The sequence below is a fragment of the Anabrus simplex genome, chromosome 14 (assembly GCF_040414725.1).
Source record: "Anabrus simplex isolate iqAnaSimp1 chromosome 14, ASM4041472v1, whole genome shotgun sequence".
Lineage (NCBI taxonomy): Eukaryota > Metazoa > Arthropoda > Insecta > Orthoptera > Tettigoniidae > Anabrus > Anabrus simplex.
The window spans coordinates 73504488-73519965 of NC_090278.1; the positions used below are offsets into that span (position 1 = coordinate 73504488).

Here is a 15478-nt window from a genome sequence, read left to right on the forward strand (position 1 = left end):
CTTGCTGAAATGGCAGCTACTATTTTATAGCTATAGTGAAAACGTGCCCGTAGATTCTCCGAGCTCCGTCAGCAGCAACGAAATAGCATGCCCGTAGCTACGAGTGCGTCTCCAATGTGTTCACTTTTTTTCCTTGTCCCCTGCAGAAACGTCTTAACAAGGTTTCACTGTATATCTTTTCACAACAAACAGCAAAGAAGTACAAGAACAACTTGATGCACTGAACAGGAAAATTGGAAAGTATGGTATGAAAATCAGCACAGAGAAAACCAAGACCATGACAGTATCAAGAGGAAAAAGAGAAGGGAAAGGCATTGTGAAAATTGGTAGTCAAAATGTTGAAATTGTTGACAGTTTCAAATACCTGTGGAGTGAATTAATGCAGAATATGAGGCGGAGATTAGAGAGAGGGTGCAACAGGGCAATGCATTCTACCAGAGTGTAAGAAACCTTGTCTGGAATAAGGAAGTACCAAGAATAGGTAAAGAGGTGATGAACATAATGTATTATACAGCTGAGACCTGGACAATGACAGATAGGGAGGAGAGTGAAATTCAAGCCAGCAAAATGAAATACCGAAGAAAAATGAAAGGAAAGACAAGGAAAGATAGACCGAGAAACGAAGATGTGAGAAAGGAAGTTGGAATTGTAAACTTAAGTGAGATAATTGATAGGAGTAAACTAAGATGGTTTGGACATGGATACTAAAACAGATGATGGAGATGAAGTTTGAGAGAAAGAGAGTGAGAGGGAGACTAGAACAAGGTTGATCAATTCAATAAAGAGGACTGCAAGAAGAAGAAAAGTGATGGAAGAGGAATGGTGGAAGGACAGAGGAAGGTGGAGAAGCGTTATTAATGCCCCGACCCGGTAAGAGCTTGATAAGGGGAAAGGAGGAGGATCTTTTTACAGCATATTCTACAACATACATTCTTGTCGCAGTGTAAGTCTTGGGTCAGGTGTGCAGTGTTCTTACATTTTAGGTCATTTCTATAATAACGAATAAAGAGTGACTTAGATGGCAAGATACACTCATAATAGGATAGAAAAAATCTATATGAAAATATCGGAATGTTTCAGGAGGGCAGAATAGGATAAACACGATGGAACAACAGAAAAGGAGACAAGGGCAAACATGAGAATACAGAATTATCATCAGTTAATGAGGACTGCTTTTCCATGGTCGGTGAGAAATTGTGGCACCCACATTTTGCACATCTCTTTGAAGAGCTGGTTGGCAACTGTGGGGCACCTAGCTGAGTCGCACATTGCTTCTACATACTTGTGCCATGCTGCTCCTCACATTCATCTTTCTTATTCGATCTCTGTTGGTTGCCTCCTGTTCTCTTCCTACCCCAACGCTGTTAGGTTTGCCAGACCTAGAGAGTCTTTGAGTTTTATACCCTTCCTTTCGCTGATACCTTTCCTTGTCACTTGGGAGATGGGTGACTAGTTTCACTTGCCTTTAAAAACAGTAATCACCAAGCACCTTTTAAAGAAATGTGAAGAATTTTTTTTTGTTGAATTCAGATTTTGTTATTTGTGGGATTCACTTAAATCATAAATCAAACAAATGCATTATCATGCTATAATACTTGTCATATAGCTTATATAGCTTTTTTAACCACGAACTGTTTTGACTGAATTCCTTAATGTGTTCTGTCCTTTTCATCTCAAGAACGACTCCTTTGCTTCTGGCACCCTAAGTTGAACATATCAGCAAAGTTCACCATTTCTCATGTGCTAGAAAGAAATATTTTGCAAAGAGAAAATGTAAAAAATGAGTAGGGGAAATAGGCAGCCGTGCTTTCTGCATTTCAGTCAGAATATGATGAGATATCCGAAATGAGGAACATGATAACGCAGTATGTTGTAGTAGTAGTGGTAGTAGTAATAAACTTCAGCGTATAAACGTGTAATGAGACAATAGTTTCGTTTAATATCTTCGCCAAGCAATTAAATGATGATTTGAGGTTCTGCTGGTTTTTTGTAGAGAACACTTTCATTTCGTATTACATAGTTTCAGTTACAGAGGTAGTTTCAGAAGTAGTGGTAACCGTGTTATATCTTACGAACATGTGGGAACAAAGTAAATCCAGTATATACATTTGAAAACCTGTGTCACGCTCTACTGAATGCCACCTACTGATGGCTAATAAACAATTCATGAAAAAGTTAGTGTGTTACCGGCCGTTCTCCAAGATGAATGTAGGTAAAGTTCAACAGCATTGGTACGTGAGAATTGCTGTTCTCTGTGACAGAAATGCATTTCAGTGTTTTGCAGAGTTGAGAGAAGCATTGGGCGAGAGTACTTTGCCATATGAAGCTTTTGAAGCCTTCCGACATATCCGCATAACAGCGTTTGAACCGTTGGCAGAGTGGACATCCAGTGTCCACTCACACAGAGGTGTCAGTTGATGTTATCGTGAAGTGTTGAGCAAAAGACCAGCGTCTAATTGTGTAGGAATTCTGCACTCGTACGAGTAACACGTATTTCTGTTTTGCCAGTCTTCCGAAGTTTTCAACTAGATTTGTGTACTAAATGTGTACTAGACTTGTGTATAATAATAAACTGGTTTCTTTTCATTGCACCTTGCCATTTTACCTCCTGTATCTGGATCTAATTTTAAAAGCACATTCCGCTGGCCTTCAAAGGCGTAAGGTGGAATTACATTGCTCCTGCTTTTTATCAGAAGTTATAACATAGTTACCATGACTTATGAAATGAACCTTGTATCAGTCCCAGATTTTTGTTCTATTAGTATTTAGATACTTCATTATAGTTTTCATTTCTCTATAGGAGGCTTCATCTGTATTTTTGGAAAAAGAAGTAAATGTATTGAAGTAGAGCATTTACAGTTAATGAAATGCAGTACTAGATTTTTGGCTAAGGAAGACTTGGAATATCAGTCATAAATTTAGTGTCACTTCTACTGAGAATTTCCAGAACATACTGTAGTCGATACTTGCCTTCTGCTATGTAAGTAATGTGCCAGTATTACTGGCCTGGAAGTTATGCATTAAAAATGTCGTGGACAGGCCAAACAATGAGTGCAGTACAATAGTCCACCACTAAATCTTGACAATCTGTGGATGTAGGTAAAGAGAGTCTGGTTGGCCATTTCCCACTACACCATTCAAATAGTATTTGTTTGAATACGTCAGCATGTACAGTCGTGATAGATACCAAAGGTGGCCACATCATTTACTGATTATTATGGAGCTCTAGGGATCTACGTCATTGAAATATTAATCATTGCTTCAGTATTACCCTATGTGAAAATAAATGTGTTCGGATTTAAGCGAACAGTAGGAAACATTCTAAAATGTGTGATCCACATACAGATGAACCTCAGTTATATTTTTTTCAAACGGAGATGGATAAAATAACGTATAAATGAAAAAACGTAAGAGTGAATTTTCTTATGGAACTGAAAATGTGTTATTACATTATTATTCAAACTACTGAATAAGAAAGCAATGAATGAAACACACACACACACTACAGTAATTGAAGTACAGTGTTGTACTTACAGTACTTGCTTACTGGTGCTATACGTTGGTTTTTCTTTGCTGCTTTGTTTTTTCCCTCACAGTCATATAGTATATGTACATGAGCGTAACGATGATGCATTTCATAAATGCAAGGAGTGTCGGCATCCACTGTCGCCTCCCTTAACGAATTGTCAGTGGCAACCCTTTTATCCTCAGTAGTGTCAAAAAGATTGGAGATAAAGAATCCGCTTATTGAATTCAATGGGATTCAATGTTGTCAATTTTCTCTCTGTGACTCTCATATCCTCAATACTGCAGAACGTACAAATGAGTGGGTTTTTTTTTTTTTACTGCAAACCGACAGATAGTTATTATATTGACAATGGGATAGGAAAGGACTAGAAGTGGGAAGTAAGTGGCCATGGCCTGAATTAAGGTACAGCCCCATCATGTGCCTGGTGTGAAAATGGGAAACCATGGAAAACAACATTTTCTGGACTGCCAACAATGGAGTTTGAACCCAAATGTAAGCTCACAGCTACGCGACCCTTACCTCACGGCCAACTCGCTCAGTAAATGAGCAGGTAAATTAATGTTTTGTTCATGAGGACCAGGCAAATGTAATGTATTAATGAGAAAAGGAATTTTTTTTTTTTTTTAAGTATTATTGGGCTAAATATTAATGGAGAAAGTTCAGTGCCTAAAACAATTAGCATATAACTGCGAAAAACACAGAAGTGAATAACGTATAAATGAGGTTCAACTGTATTTAAAATCTGTTTCATGGTTCTTATTGCCTGACATTTGCTTTCTACTGGTTGTATGAAAAATAAAACAAGACAAAAAATAAACAAACCTATGAACTTTGGCCTGCTCAGCCTGAAAGCCTGCAGATTATGAGGTTATGTATGGTCAGCACAATAAACTTGGCTTTCTAGGCTGGGGTTGCTATCTCACCGTCATATAGCTCCGTAATTGTTCTCAGGTAGGCTGAACCATCACAGCCCATGTTAAAGGGGATCAGCACAGTTAGAACCAACACTTGAACTTGCAATTTTCATCCAGGTTCAACTAAGACAAGTAATGTAATGGCACCCTTGCAAGGAACTTCTATAACACAATAATTATGTTGTAAAACCTTTTATTTCCATGTTTAAGGTACATAAAACAAAATGAAAAAGAGACCAATCAGAAATCCCTCCCGATAAATTCATCATCATCATCATCATCATCAGACGTTGGATTTTTAGATGCTATAAATTTTGTTTTAGGTGCCTAAAATAGGCCTTCAAATGTAAAAAAAAATAGGTTCTATAAAATATATTTTAGGCAGCTTAAATTTTTTTGTAGAGACATTTATCATTTAAAATACCTTTTTATTTTCATAGATTTGATAATAACTCTTAAGGGGGAAATATAAAATTAATATCGCCCACATCTTTGCTGCAAATGTCAGAATATAATTTCACCATCCGAATTTTTACAATCAGCTTTACGTTGCACAGACACTCCTGATTTTGTTTGAAAAGTACAGTATTTCAAGAATACACTGTTCAAGATACTGAAAATGAGTATATTTTAGTTTCTCTGAATAAATTCAAAATATTTGAGTTGATTCAGGGGTAAAAAATAGCAGTTATAGCCAAATATAGGTTGTAACGTCAATTTAAGCATTTTTAGGCACTAGAGGACCACCGTTTCTAACCTTTATAAATACCTGAAATGTGTAAATACAAGTTCATTTTAAGTTATCTCTTCAGGAACAAATATGTTTTTGCCTAAAATCTGAGGTCTATTGATTGTCATTTTCATTTCCCCTTGTCCAGCTTCTTCCAGTAGATGACTTATTTGACTTCTTTCCTTAAGCTCCTGTTGAGGAGCATAGGGCCAAGGCAAGGTTTCTGTGATATGCCACGTGTTTCAGCTTTCCCCATGTATATCCAAGCTGCTCACTCTCTATCTCTACTGACCTCCTCCATGTCGTCTTAGGTCTTCTTCTCCTCCTCTGCCCTTGGGGATTCCACTCAAGAGCTTGTTTTACTATGCTGTCATCAGGTCTACGCAGTGTATGGCCAATCCACTGCCACTTTATTTTCTTAATCTGCTGTTGAATCAGTAATTGGTGCGTTCTCTTCCACAGCTCCTCACTTGACACTACTTCTGGCCAGTATATCCTTAAGGTGTTTCTAAGACATTTGTTCACAAATGGCTGCATCTTCCATGTCAAAGATTTGGTCACTTTCCAGGTTTCACGTGCATAAGCAGTACGGACTTAACATTGCTACTGAAGATCCGCACTTTTGTTCTCATACCGAGTTCTTTAGACTGTACCGCACCCAGGGGCAATAACCCACTAGGACGATGCTTCCATTCCTGTTTAAACATCCGACTAACTCAGTTTGGGCAGAGAAATGGGTTGGTTGTCGAAGGACAAGTCTAAATATCGAAGCTTATCACTTAATTAAAGTATATGACAGGAATAATGGAGGTTTAACTCGAATGAGAAACAATAATATGGGGTAGGATGAGTTTATTCATAAAATACCCCAAATCATACTATCACAAATGAAATTCAAATAATAAAATGATTATAAAATTGTCACAAAGATAAAATTGAAAAAGAAATGGACAACAAAACAATAATTATGCAATCAATTAACTGCAAAATGAATGTTCAAACACAACATTAAATACTTGTGGACTTCAAATGACTTCTCATAATTGTCCACTGTTCATGTCCATATTTGTATTCGTATGCTTATACGTATTTTATTCGTATGGAGTAACATGATTTTAAGTATCACAATGATACGGATTTAAATTCAGGAGAGTTGCCGCAAAATTTAACATTAAATGAAAATTAAGACGCAATGGGACATGATATGAACTATGAAAAATACTAGTGGCATTTACCTATGCTATATTTACAATAATCACAAAATACTTAATGTATCTCAAATATCTACATTGGAATAGGAAAGGGAAAACTTATATACTACACTGACTCGACGTGAAACGCGGTTCACCAAAGGCTTTAGTGAGAACTAGATTGACCACCAACATTCACTCAGTACTCGGGCTGTTCTCCATTAAACAACAAGACAACATATCAAAACGACATGAAATTGCACAAAACACCATCCTGTAAGAGAAAACATGTGGAAAGCAATGGGCAACATTGCGTTCCTCTGCTGCATTTGCGCATCAGAAAGTACGTTCATCTGTCACATATTTCCTGCTTTGCTGTGGGCTGAAAAAAGAAATGTTAAAACTCAATACTGCACTGAGGGCTTGGTCACTGTTCGACAAGATTGTATTACAGAAATGACATCTCATTTCACACTGTGTATATAAACACGGCTGATAAGTAAACCTGTAAGGCGAGCTCGTATTTCCTCAACTGCTCGGAAATTCACATACAATCGTACTTCTTGCAAGCATGCTATTTTAATTCAACACATACATCAGATTCAACTGGCCTGACATTAATTTCCCGTCAATTCTGATTCTCAATAATCTCTCAGAAAACAATTGCAGGACTATTCTTACTGCACATCATTCTTATCACATCATCAGGCATGCATTTGGCCTGCATAATCAACTTCATAAATCAGCATGCATTAAATTCTCTTGTATATCTTACGATCTCCTCAGCCTTTCTCATTATAAATCCGGGTTTGATTCCCACTCAAACCATTGTATGAAACAGTTTCCAACCCACATTGGAAGAATCCTTTTCTAGTCAATGTTGCAATGCAGCTCTACGCATGTCACAGCTCCTGAAATAACATGCGTCGTGCAACTTATCTGCTACTAACCTTCCTAAATGGAAAAATTGAATTTACTCTCAACGCTGCAAGTGTTTAACTCGGAAAGTGGATGATCTTGTCATTCTAATCCTCCTATCTCTAACATACAAGAATATCGAAATAATCATAAACTACGTAATATGCATAATGACACAAAAATAAAATAAATCCTAACGTCTCCCTCAATACCCCATGTAACTAATCATAAAGTAAAAGAAAAATATAGAAATCATGCACTCCCCTCCTATCCATATATACCGCTTCACAAATGTAAAATAAACACATGCTGTCTGGCAAAAATTATGTTAAAGAAAAATCCCTACACTAAGCTTCACTAGTATTAAACATAATTCATATAACATGCCATCTAATTTAAAAACATGCGTCTTATCTTTGACAACTCCCTGGACATCGGCAGCGGTTCACATCCTCGCACCGATGCTATTCTACTCCATTTTCAGCATAGCTTTAACACATGGAAACAATCTTCTTTCTTCTATGGGCGGTGCCATCTTCTTGATGAAAGTTCCTGTACACAGCAGCACAGAAGACTTCAGGTAAATACCTCTTCACTGCTCGATATGCACGTGCCGAATAAACCCTTGTCAGCTATGAATTAAACCAACATTAATCTGACAGAACAAACACACGTAAAATTAAGAACACACATGTAGGGTTTAACACAGTTAGTTAGAGCGGCTCGTGGTTTGGTACGGAAGTCCTTCGCGATACGCGACTGACTCGAAAATGCAATGCAGCTGAGCGTCTCTCCTTTACTCGCCAGTCTGCGGCTGCTATTAACGTCTATTACTTTTGAGTAAAACTTTGCGTCATAATGTAATCGGCAATTTATCACTCTACCAGTTTACTTAGCAAACTTCACAACTAAATGCACTGTTTTTTCGGTCGAAAAGACCATACACTGTTATATGACTAGCTACATAGCAACATTCGCGCACAAATATAAGAGCAGTATAGAACAACGTTCACTCCCGGCGACTCACACTATCAGAGTGACGCTCCCAAAGATTGGGACGCTTACGAAGCTTAGCTAACGCCGTCGTCGCTAGGGGGATTCCCGTGTATTCAAAGAATCAACCAATCGGCGTGCTTGTGATTCACAATGACTTTTATATTAATTAAAATTAACATTATACACACTCCTGATGACTTAAAAATGACTCAGATTATTTCTATAGCGTATTCCTTATTATTTTTCACTTTCAGACCTGTGGAAATCCATCAACTAACAGAACTGATTCCTCTATAGCGATGTCTCTTCACGCAGATATCCATGTTGGTCAACCTGGGATTTTAATTCCGCGCAGTTCAGAATTTATATTGGCCAAACCCTCGCTTCCTAATTGGCTGAATGCTCCTCTTGGCCAATGTCATCTACACGTGCCGAGATGTGCTAACTTCTAGTAATGCTGAACCTTTCCCACGGTCCAAGGGAAGCATTGCACAATATTCAGCGACTTTATGTCTCCATGGACTTCCGGTCTCAACTATCCTGCAATCTACTACTTTACAATGCCTGACTGAAATTTATCTCAATATAATTATATAATATGGCAAATATATATCTGATTGTCTCTTATGGGACGTCAGGATACGGCTCAAGACCTCCATATGGGACGGTTCCTCCAGTAGATACTGGATGAAAATTATGAGTTAGAGAGTTGGCTTCTGTCCCTTATCCCCTTTATCACGGCCTCTGATTATTGGACAGTTTAATTCTTACACCTTTACTGCTTTATGCATCGTTGCCATTACGATGCGAGGTCGCTAGCGATGTGTTTACACCTTTAATTGGTTTATGCTTTTGCTGCCTGTCCACTTAATTTATTGGGAGAAAATTAAACCCCTCTTCTTTAAAAAATTTTAGGACATTATGAATCTTTGAAGTGCCAAGCTGAGTGGCTCAGACTGTTGAGGCGCTGGCCTTCTGACCCTAACTTGGCAGGTTTGATCCTCGCTCATTCCGCCGGTATTTGAAGATGCTCAGATACATCAGCCTCGAGTCGGTAGATTTGCTGACACGTAAAAGAACTCCTGCGGGACTAAATTCCGGCACCTTGACGTCTCCGAAAACTGTAAAAGTAGTTAGTGGGACATAAGCAAATATCATCACCATCATCATGTCTCCTTTGTTCACTAGACAGTGAATTACAATCCAGCAAAACTACCCATTACAGACAGCATTAGGTAAAGCACTCTGGAATCATGTCCAGAGGTACTCTTTCTTGTGTACCTCATAGGAGATTGTATATTTCTGTGTGAAACACTTTAAATTAATAAAATTAGCAGTTTTAATTTGCTGGCTGTTTGTATTACACACTGCGCAGTGTAGAACTACATCCTAGCGAGAGAAACTATAAACTTTCTTCAAGTCTTCATCTGCAATGATTTTTGAAACTAGTAAAAGAGAAACTGTGATGAAGCCCCTTTGAGGATTGAAATATACATAGATGTATTTAAATATTAAAAGAACCAAAACTTATTTTGACATCTTTATCGCCATTAACGGCTTCAACAAATTTATAACGTTAATATCTTACAAAACGTTTCTATATAGCGCAGTAACTGAACTGCTGTTCTGCACGAAAACGATCGCGCGAGTTCCGTTTGTTATTTTGTCCTACTCTAGTGACGCTTTGTCCTGCTCAACAGATTCTATATTTACAGCTTTAGGATAAAGAGTTAGCTACCTTAAAATATATGTGACATATTATACAGTATTACTGGTCTAAAATCAACATTTCATTTTTAGAGTCTACATGAAAGGAACGAGGAGGACATTCAACCAAGGAACATTTTATATGTGGAGGCAGAAGTAAGTTGGCAGTCATTCATAAAAAATATTGACTCTAGAGTGGTAAATGACGTAAGACGCACCCCGTTTCTTAAATACTTTTCAAGAAAATTTGCAAGCAAGTATACTAAGAAATAAATGGCGTTTTCTTTCGACCTTCTGAGGAAATCTAATAATAGCTCATAAATATAACAACCACTTTCGCCCTCAGTTTTGAGGCTTTATGCGGAAAGATATATGGAAGGGGTAAGAGTTTTGACAAAATGTTATAGGTACAGCCAACTACACAAGTTTTATTTTCTTCAGTAACAGTAAACTCCTAGTTATTCACAAGCATTGAGTTTCATGCTGATCCTTATCGAAATGTATTTACAAATAGAGAAGCAAAATGCTGAAATTGGCCCACCTATTCTGTACTTTTAATTAATGAATTATAATTAATTAATGTAATCTTTACATAATAAAAAGTATTGAATTTGTGGAACGATTTTAGCATTTTGCTTCTCTATTTGCCCTAGTTATTTGGCGTAATGAAGGGGAGACCATGCACAAAAAATAAAAAAGACAGATAATCCAACTCAATAAAAATTCATGGAATAACTTGACCTCTGTACACATTGATCTGCTGGTTGTTTATCACTGGTGCAACATCTTTGTTCGTCTTACGGAGGCTCTTTTAAACTTTTACTTTTTGAAAGTCTACCACTATCACTGTTCTGTAAAAAAAAATCCTCTGACTTTTCTTTTCTTAAAATTATGGAAAGTTTGTACTCCCTATTTCATAATCTGCTACCAACTTAGCAGCAGATTTCCCCTTTCTCAAATTTTTCTTCTTATTTCGTTAATATTAGTAACAGACGCTCCGTGACTTACAGGCTTTGATGCTGATCATAATGTAGTGTGTCAGCTTTAAATTACATAATAGACATGGCTGTTTGTAGGTGTTTTGAGGGTCATCATTCTTCTTTATTGTTATAATAGTTTCTTTTCATTTTTCTGCCATGACAAGATAAAATTGAAATTGATTGACATAAGAAATTTTCTATTTTCGCAGATACTTGACCGAAAACAGCAGATATGGTACTTTGTAGACACTTTGTGTGCCGTTAAAAGCTGTATTTCTTAATATCTCAACTTACAGAACGCATGATTTAAAACAGGAAGAATAATATACTCTACAGAAGATTTATTGTATTTTATTGTTTTGTGGTTGCACAAATGGTCCGCAAACAAAATAACCTGCACACGAATAATCAGGAGTTTATTGTAATAACTAAAAGTGTTGAGATATATTTACCCTTCTGGAAGGCTTCGTCATTGACCTTAAAAATCATAACAGTGTAAGAATGTAATACAACTCTAAGTACCTAAACCAATTAATACCAAATGAGACCCTACCAGGAATGAAATTTATTTTAACACTTCTTGTTATTTCATAAAACTTGTGTAGAATACTGTTGTCACTTTGTTCAGTTTTAGGTTAAACCTGCACAATGAATCAAGAGTGGATGGTTTTCTTCTGAAGACATGGAGCAAAGTTCTCTGCGAAACAAAGATTTTCACCCTGTTTTCTCACATATCAAAAGCCCAGAAGCTTATTACCATGTCTACAATTACGGGTCGTGAGAGCAGCAATCTAAATATATAGTAAAACCTCCATTAGCCAAAATGATCAGCTGCTTTTTTTTTTTTTTTAATATATATTTTGTGCAGTTTTCAGAAGAAAATTTTATTTTTTCTAATCACGTAGGTGTGGTTAGTGTTTGTTAGACTGTTAATATTGGTTCGTTCTAACCTTGTTCGAGTGAATCTGTTAGTGTTTTGCGTAAGTGAACTCTTTTTGTGAGTGTGTTCTGTATTGTCTTGATAGATTTAATGCGTTAGAGATAAGCGTGTTTCCTCTTAGCATAATTTATCTAAAAATTAGGGCTTTTCACAAAATGCTTCTTATTTTTTCAGATAGTTTTATGCTTTGTTGAACAAAGTAATGAAGCTAGGTCATCAGACGCCTTCCAAATAAAACGACTGAGATATTGCCGCAAGAAAATGCTGTGAAAACAAAGTCCAGAAAGATCTCAGGTTTTTTGGTAAAAAAAAAAAAATCAAAGTACAGCAGAAATGTACTTGTGAATAATGAGTTGTGTACCTGCAGATACAGAATTGACACGTCCATTATTTAAAGCAGTATTATAATTTAAATAGATTCAGTCGAAATAATTAACGTATTTCATTGTAAACTACAATATTAGACATTTCCTGCCTTTTGATGCCAAAAATGACCATTCACTTATTATTTGAAAGTTTGGTTATCCGAAATCATGTAAACCTCCTTTATGTGGCAAAAGGGTGGGACACTTTATAATAACATGAAACTTGGCTGTTATTCATGATTTGTCGTTTAAATGTAAGATATGAACAAATATATATCTAAAGTTTTCAGAAGGTGGAGTTTAGGGGTGGTAAATTAGTATACCACTGCCCATTCCTGTCAACAATGTACATCAAATGGGCAGTGTTATAATAATTTACCACCTCAAATTAGAGTAAATATTACAAGTATTTCGGCTTATAAGTGTCATGAACTGTATCTTAACACTATTTATAAACAAAAATAGGATATAATTGACCAAATCAGGTTTACAGTAGAGTACACAGCTTAGAAAATTGCATAAGACAGAATTGCAGTACTTCTGGTGAAAAGGCTTGAAACAACTTTTACTCAGTGCAACATTACAGTTTTTGCAAATAATATTACTACATTTTTTATTATGTTTGATGCTACAGAAGGCACATCTGGTATATATTCCACCTTGTGGTATTTAATTAATCATTACCAATATTAGAGAGCCTGAGAACATTTTGTATAGTGGGTGAGTGTCCTGCGTTCTTATATTTCCTTTGTTTGCCAGTGTAAAGCGAGATTCTTTAGATGCCCACAACATAGGAGATGGGTGACCTTGGATTTTTCTGCCTGTCAGTAATCCGCTACTTCGATCCAAACCAAACCCACAGAATTGGGAACCCTAGGCAAACACAGTACTAGGGAGCTACCGAAGGTGCTATAGCAGTAGCATTAAAAATGATAATAATACATTGTAAAAAAAACAAAAACATTACAAGTAATATACCGTACTAGTACCTTCTGTTAGTGTTTAGAGAATATTGAGGTTACAGCTACATATCCACAAATTTTGTTACATTTGGTAAGCGGTAATAAATATGAACCTCTGAACAATTGCAACTTTGTTTCCAAAGCTCTTAGATGATGATGATGATGGATCATCATCGTCATGAATTCCTTCCAGCGAGCCGGGTAGGGTGTCTAAGAACGATGTGTCTCCATTTATTACGGCCCTGGTGTGCTTCTTTTCTTTGTAGCCACCCCATGTTTCTCCTCTCTTCTCTAGGTCTTCTCTTATCTGATCTAACCGCCTTTGTCTAGGGCGTCCATTTGGTTTTCATCCCGGAACTATATTTTCAAAATACTTCCTTGGTGTTCGAGTCACCTGCATCCGCTGCACATGTCGTAGCCACTTCAGCCTTGCATCACTCAGCCTTTCTTCCATGGTCAGGCTGACCTGCAGGTCTGTTTGTATCTGATCATTCCTAATTCTGTCCTTGTTTTCTGTACGGCTGATCTAAGGAACTTCATTTCAACGGCTTGCAGTTGACTTACTTTTCTTTTATGTACGACGCAACTCTCCAGACCATACGTCATGATGGGCAGGAGATAAGTCCTAAGCAAGGTCTGTTTAGCCATCCCCCTAGTTCCAAACTATGTTCCGTACTTGATGGAAGGAGTTGGATCCTTTTGCACCTTGTTCAAAACTTCATTCTTGGTACTTCCATCATTTGATATTGTACTCCCCAGATATTTGAAGTTATTCACACATTCAATCTTCTCTTCCTCGAGGGTGAGGTTACAAGGTGTATTTGTCCTGCTAACTTAGATGCTCTTAGATGAACCAGTAAAAATCACATGATGATATCACAGATAACTTTCTTTTTACAAGCGACAATAGCAAGCCATACGCATGGGAGGGAAAAGTCTTTTTTTTTTTTTTTTTTTTTGCTAGGGGCTTTACGTCGCACCGACTCAGATAGGTCTTATGGCGACGATGGGATGGGAAAGGCCTAGGAGTTGGAAGGAAGCGGCCGTGGCCTTAATTAAGGTACAGCCCCAGCATTTGCCTGGTGTGAAAATGGGAAACCACGGAAAACCATCTTCAGGGCTGCCGATAGTGGGATTCGAACCTACTATCTCCCGGATGCAAGCTCACAGCCGCGCGCCTCTACGCGCACGGCCAACTCGCCCGGTGGGAAAAGTCTTATGTTGCCATTGATGCTTTCATGGGCCGTACTTATAGACATATGAAAGTATGATGACATTGACACAAGCCTGGAATGAAACATCTGGCGATCACACCTTCATATGTGTGTACAGCCGTTATGTTCTGTGTCTCCCTCTCAGACTGATTCTGATGGTTCCATCAGCTTCCGCTTCGAATCCTAGCACTGAACCGCGTCCGGTGAGCCATCTGGTGACAAACGAACATAGCACTTCCACTTCTATTATAAAGTCTAAATTCAAACCTCATTCTTTGAGAAGCCTTTCTCGTGAACAGTCAAGGTTTTCTTCTGAAGATGCAGAGCAAAGTTCTCTGTGAAACGTAAAGAATTTCACCTTATTGTCTTGACACGTCATAAGTCCAAAAGCCTGTATCATGTCTAAAAATATTCTATTTTAGGACAGCATTTTTCACTGTTATTTCTTGAAAATCTATGACATAATATGCAATATATTGCATTTAGGAGATGAGTAGATACACATAGAGTGGTACTAATCTTATTTGAAGAAATTGTCAGCAACTATGTGCTAGAATTACACTAATATCTGTACACTTGCACTTACCACAACAAAGCGCTCGTATGGAAAGAGCAGTGGTAAATTATTTTACCACCAGGCTAGCTAGCTGCCGTATTACTACATGGACAGTGTTGTGACAGCAGCTATGTAGTTATCCATTTTAACTCTGCTATTACATAATTTTAAAACATGTTCACTCGAGCAGAAAGCCGAAATTAGAGGGGTGGTAATAATTATACCAGTAACCTATAAAAGGTTAACGGAAGTTTTACTGTGTTATTGTCATCAGGACCAGAAGTTTGTTTTAACAGCACCTATACATTTTGCTGCTCGGTTACTGCTGAAAACTTATAAGGCCATTCTCAGATGAAGGTGATGTCCCATTTTTTGTTGTTTCCGCCCCATTGTAGCTGTTTGCCTCCTTAATCTGAATTTGATTCCAATCTCTACTTTTGGGGATTCGAAACCTGGTATAATAATTTGAAGAGTTTG

The 15478-nt window shown here is 37.4% G+C and overlaps 1 protein-coding gene across 6 annotated transcripts in view; it reads left to right on the forward strand.

Moving 5' to 3' along the window:
* Fip1 (Factor interacting with poly(A) polymerase 1) overlaps window positions 1-15478 on the forward strand; it is an 82693-nt gene that overhangs the window by 54583 nt on the left and 12632 nt on the right. For 4 of the 6 annotated variants that reach the window (XR_010861572.2, XM_067158294.2, XM_067158295.2 and 1 more), the window contains exon 8: window positions 10078-10140. The exons of the other annotated variants lie outside the window; for them this stretch is intronic. Coding sequence is in view for 3 of the 4 variants with exons in the window: in XM_067158294.2 (XP_067014395.1) it covers window positions 10078-10140 (63 nt within the window). In the remaining variant the exon portion in view is untranslated. The remainder of the gene's footprint in view (window positions 1-10077; window positions 10141-15478) is intronic. 6 annotated transcript variants of the gene reach the window in all.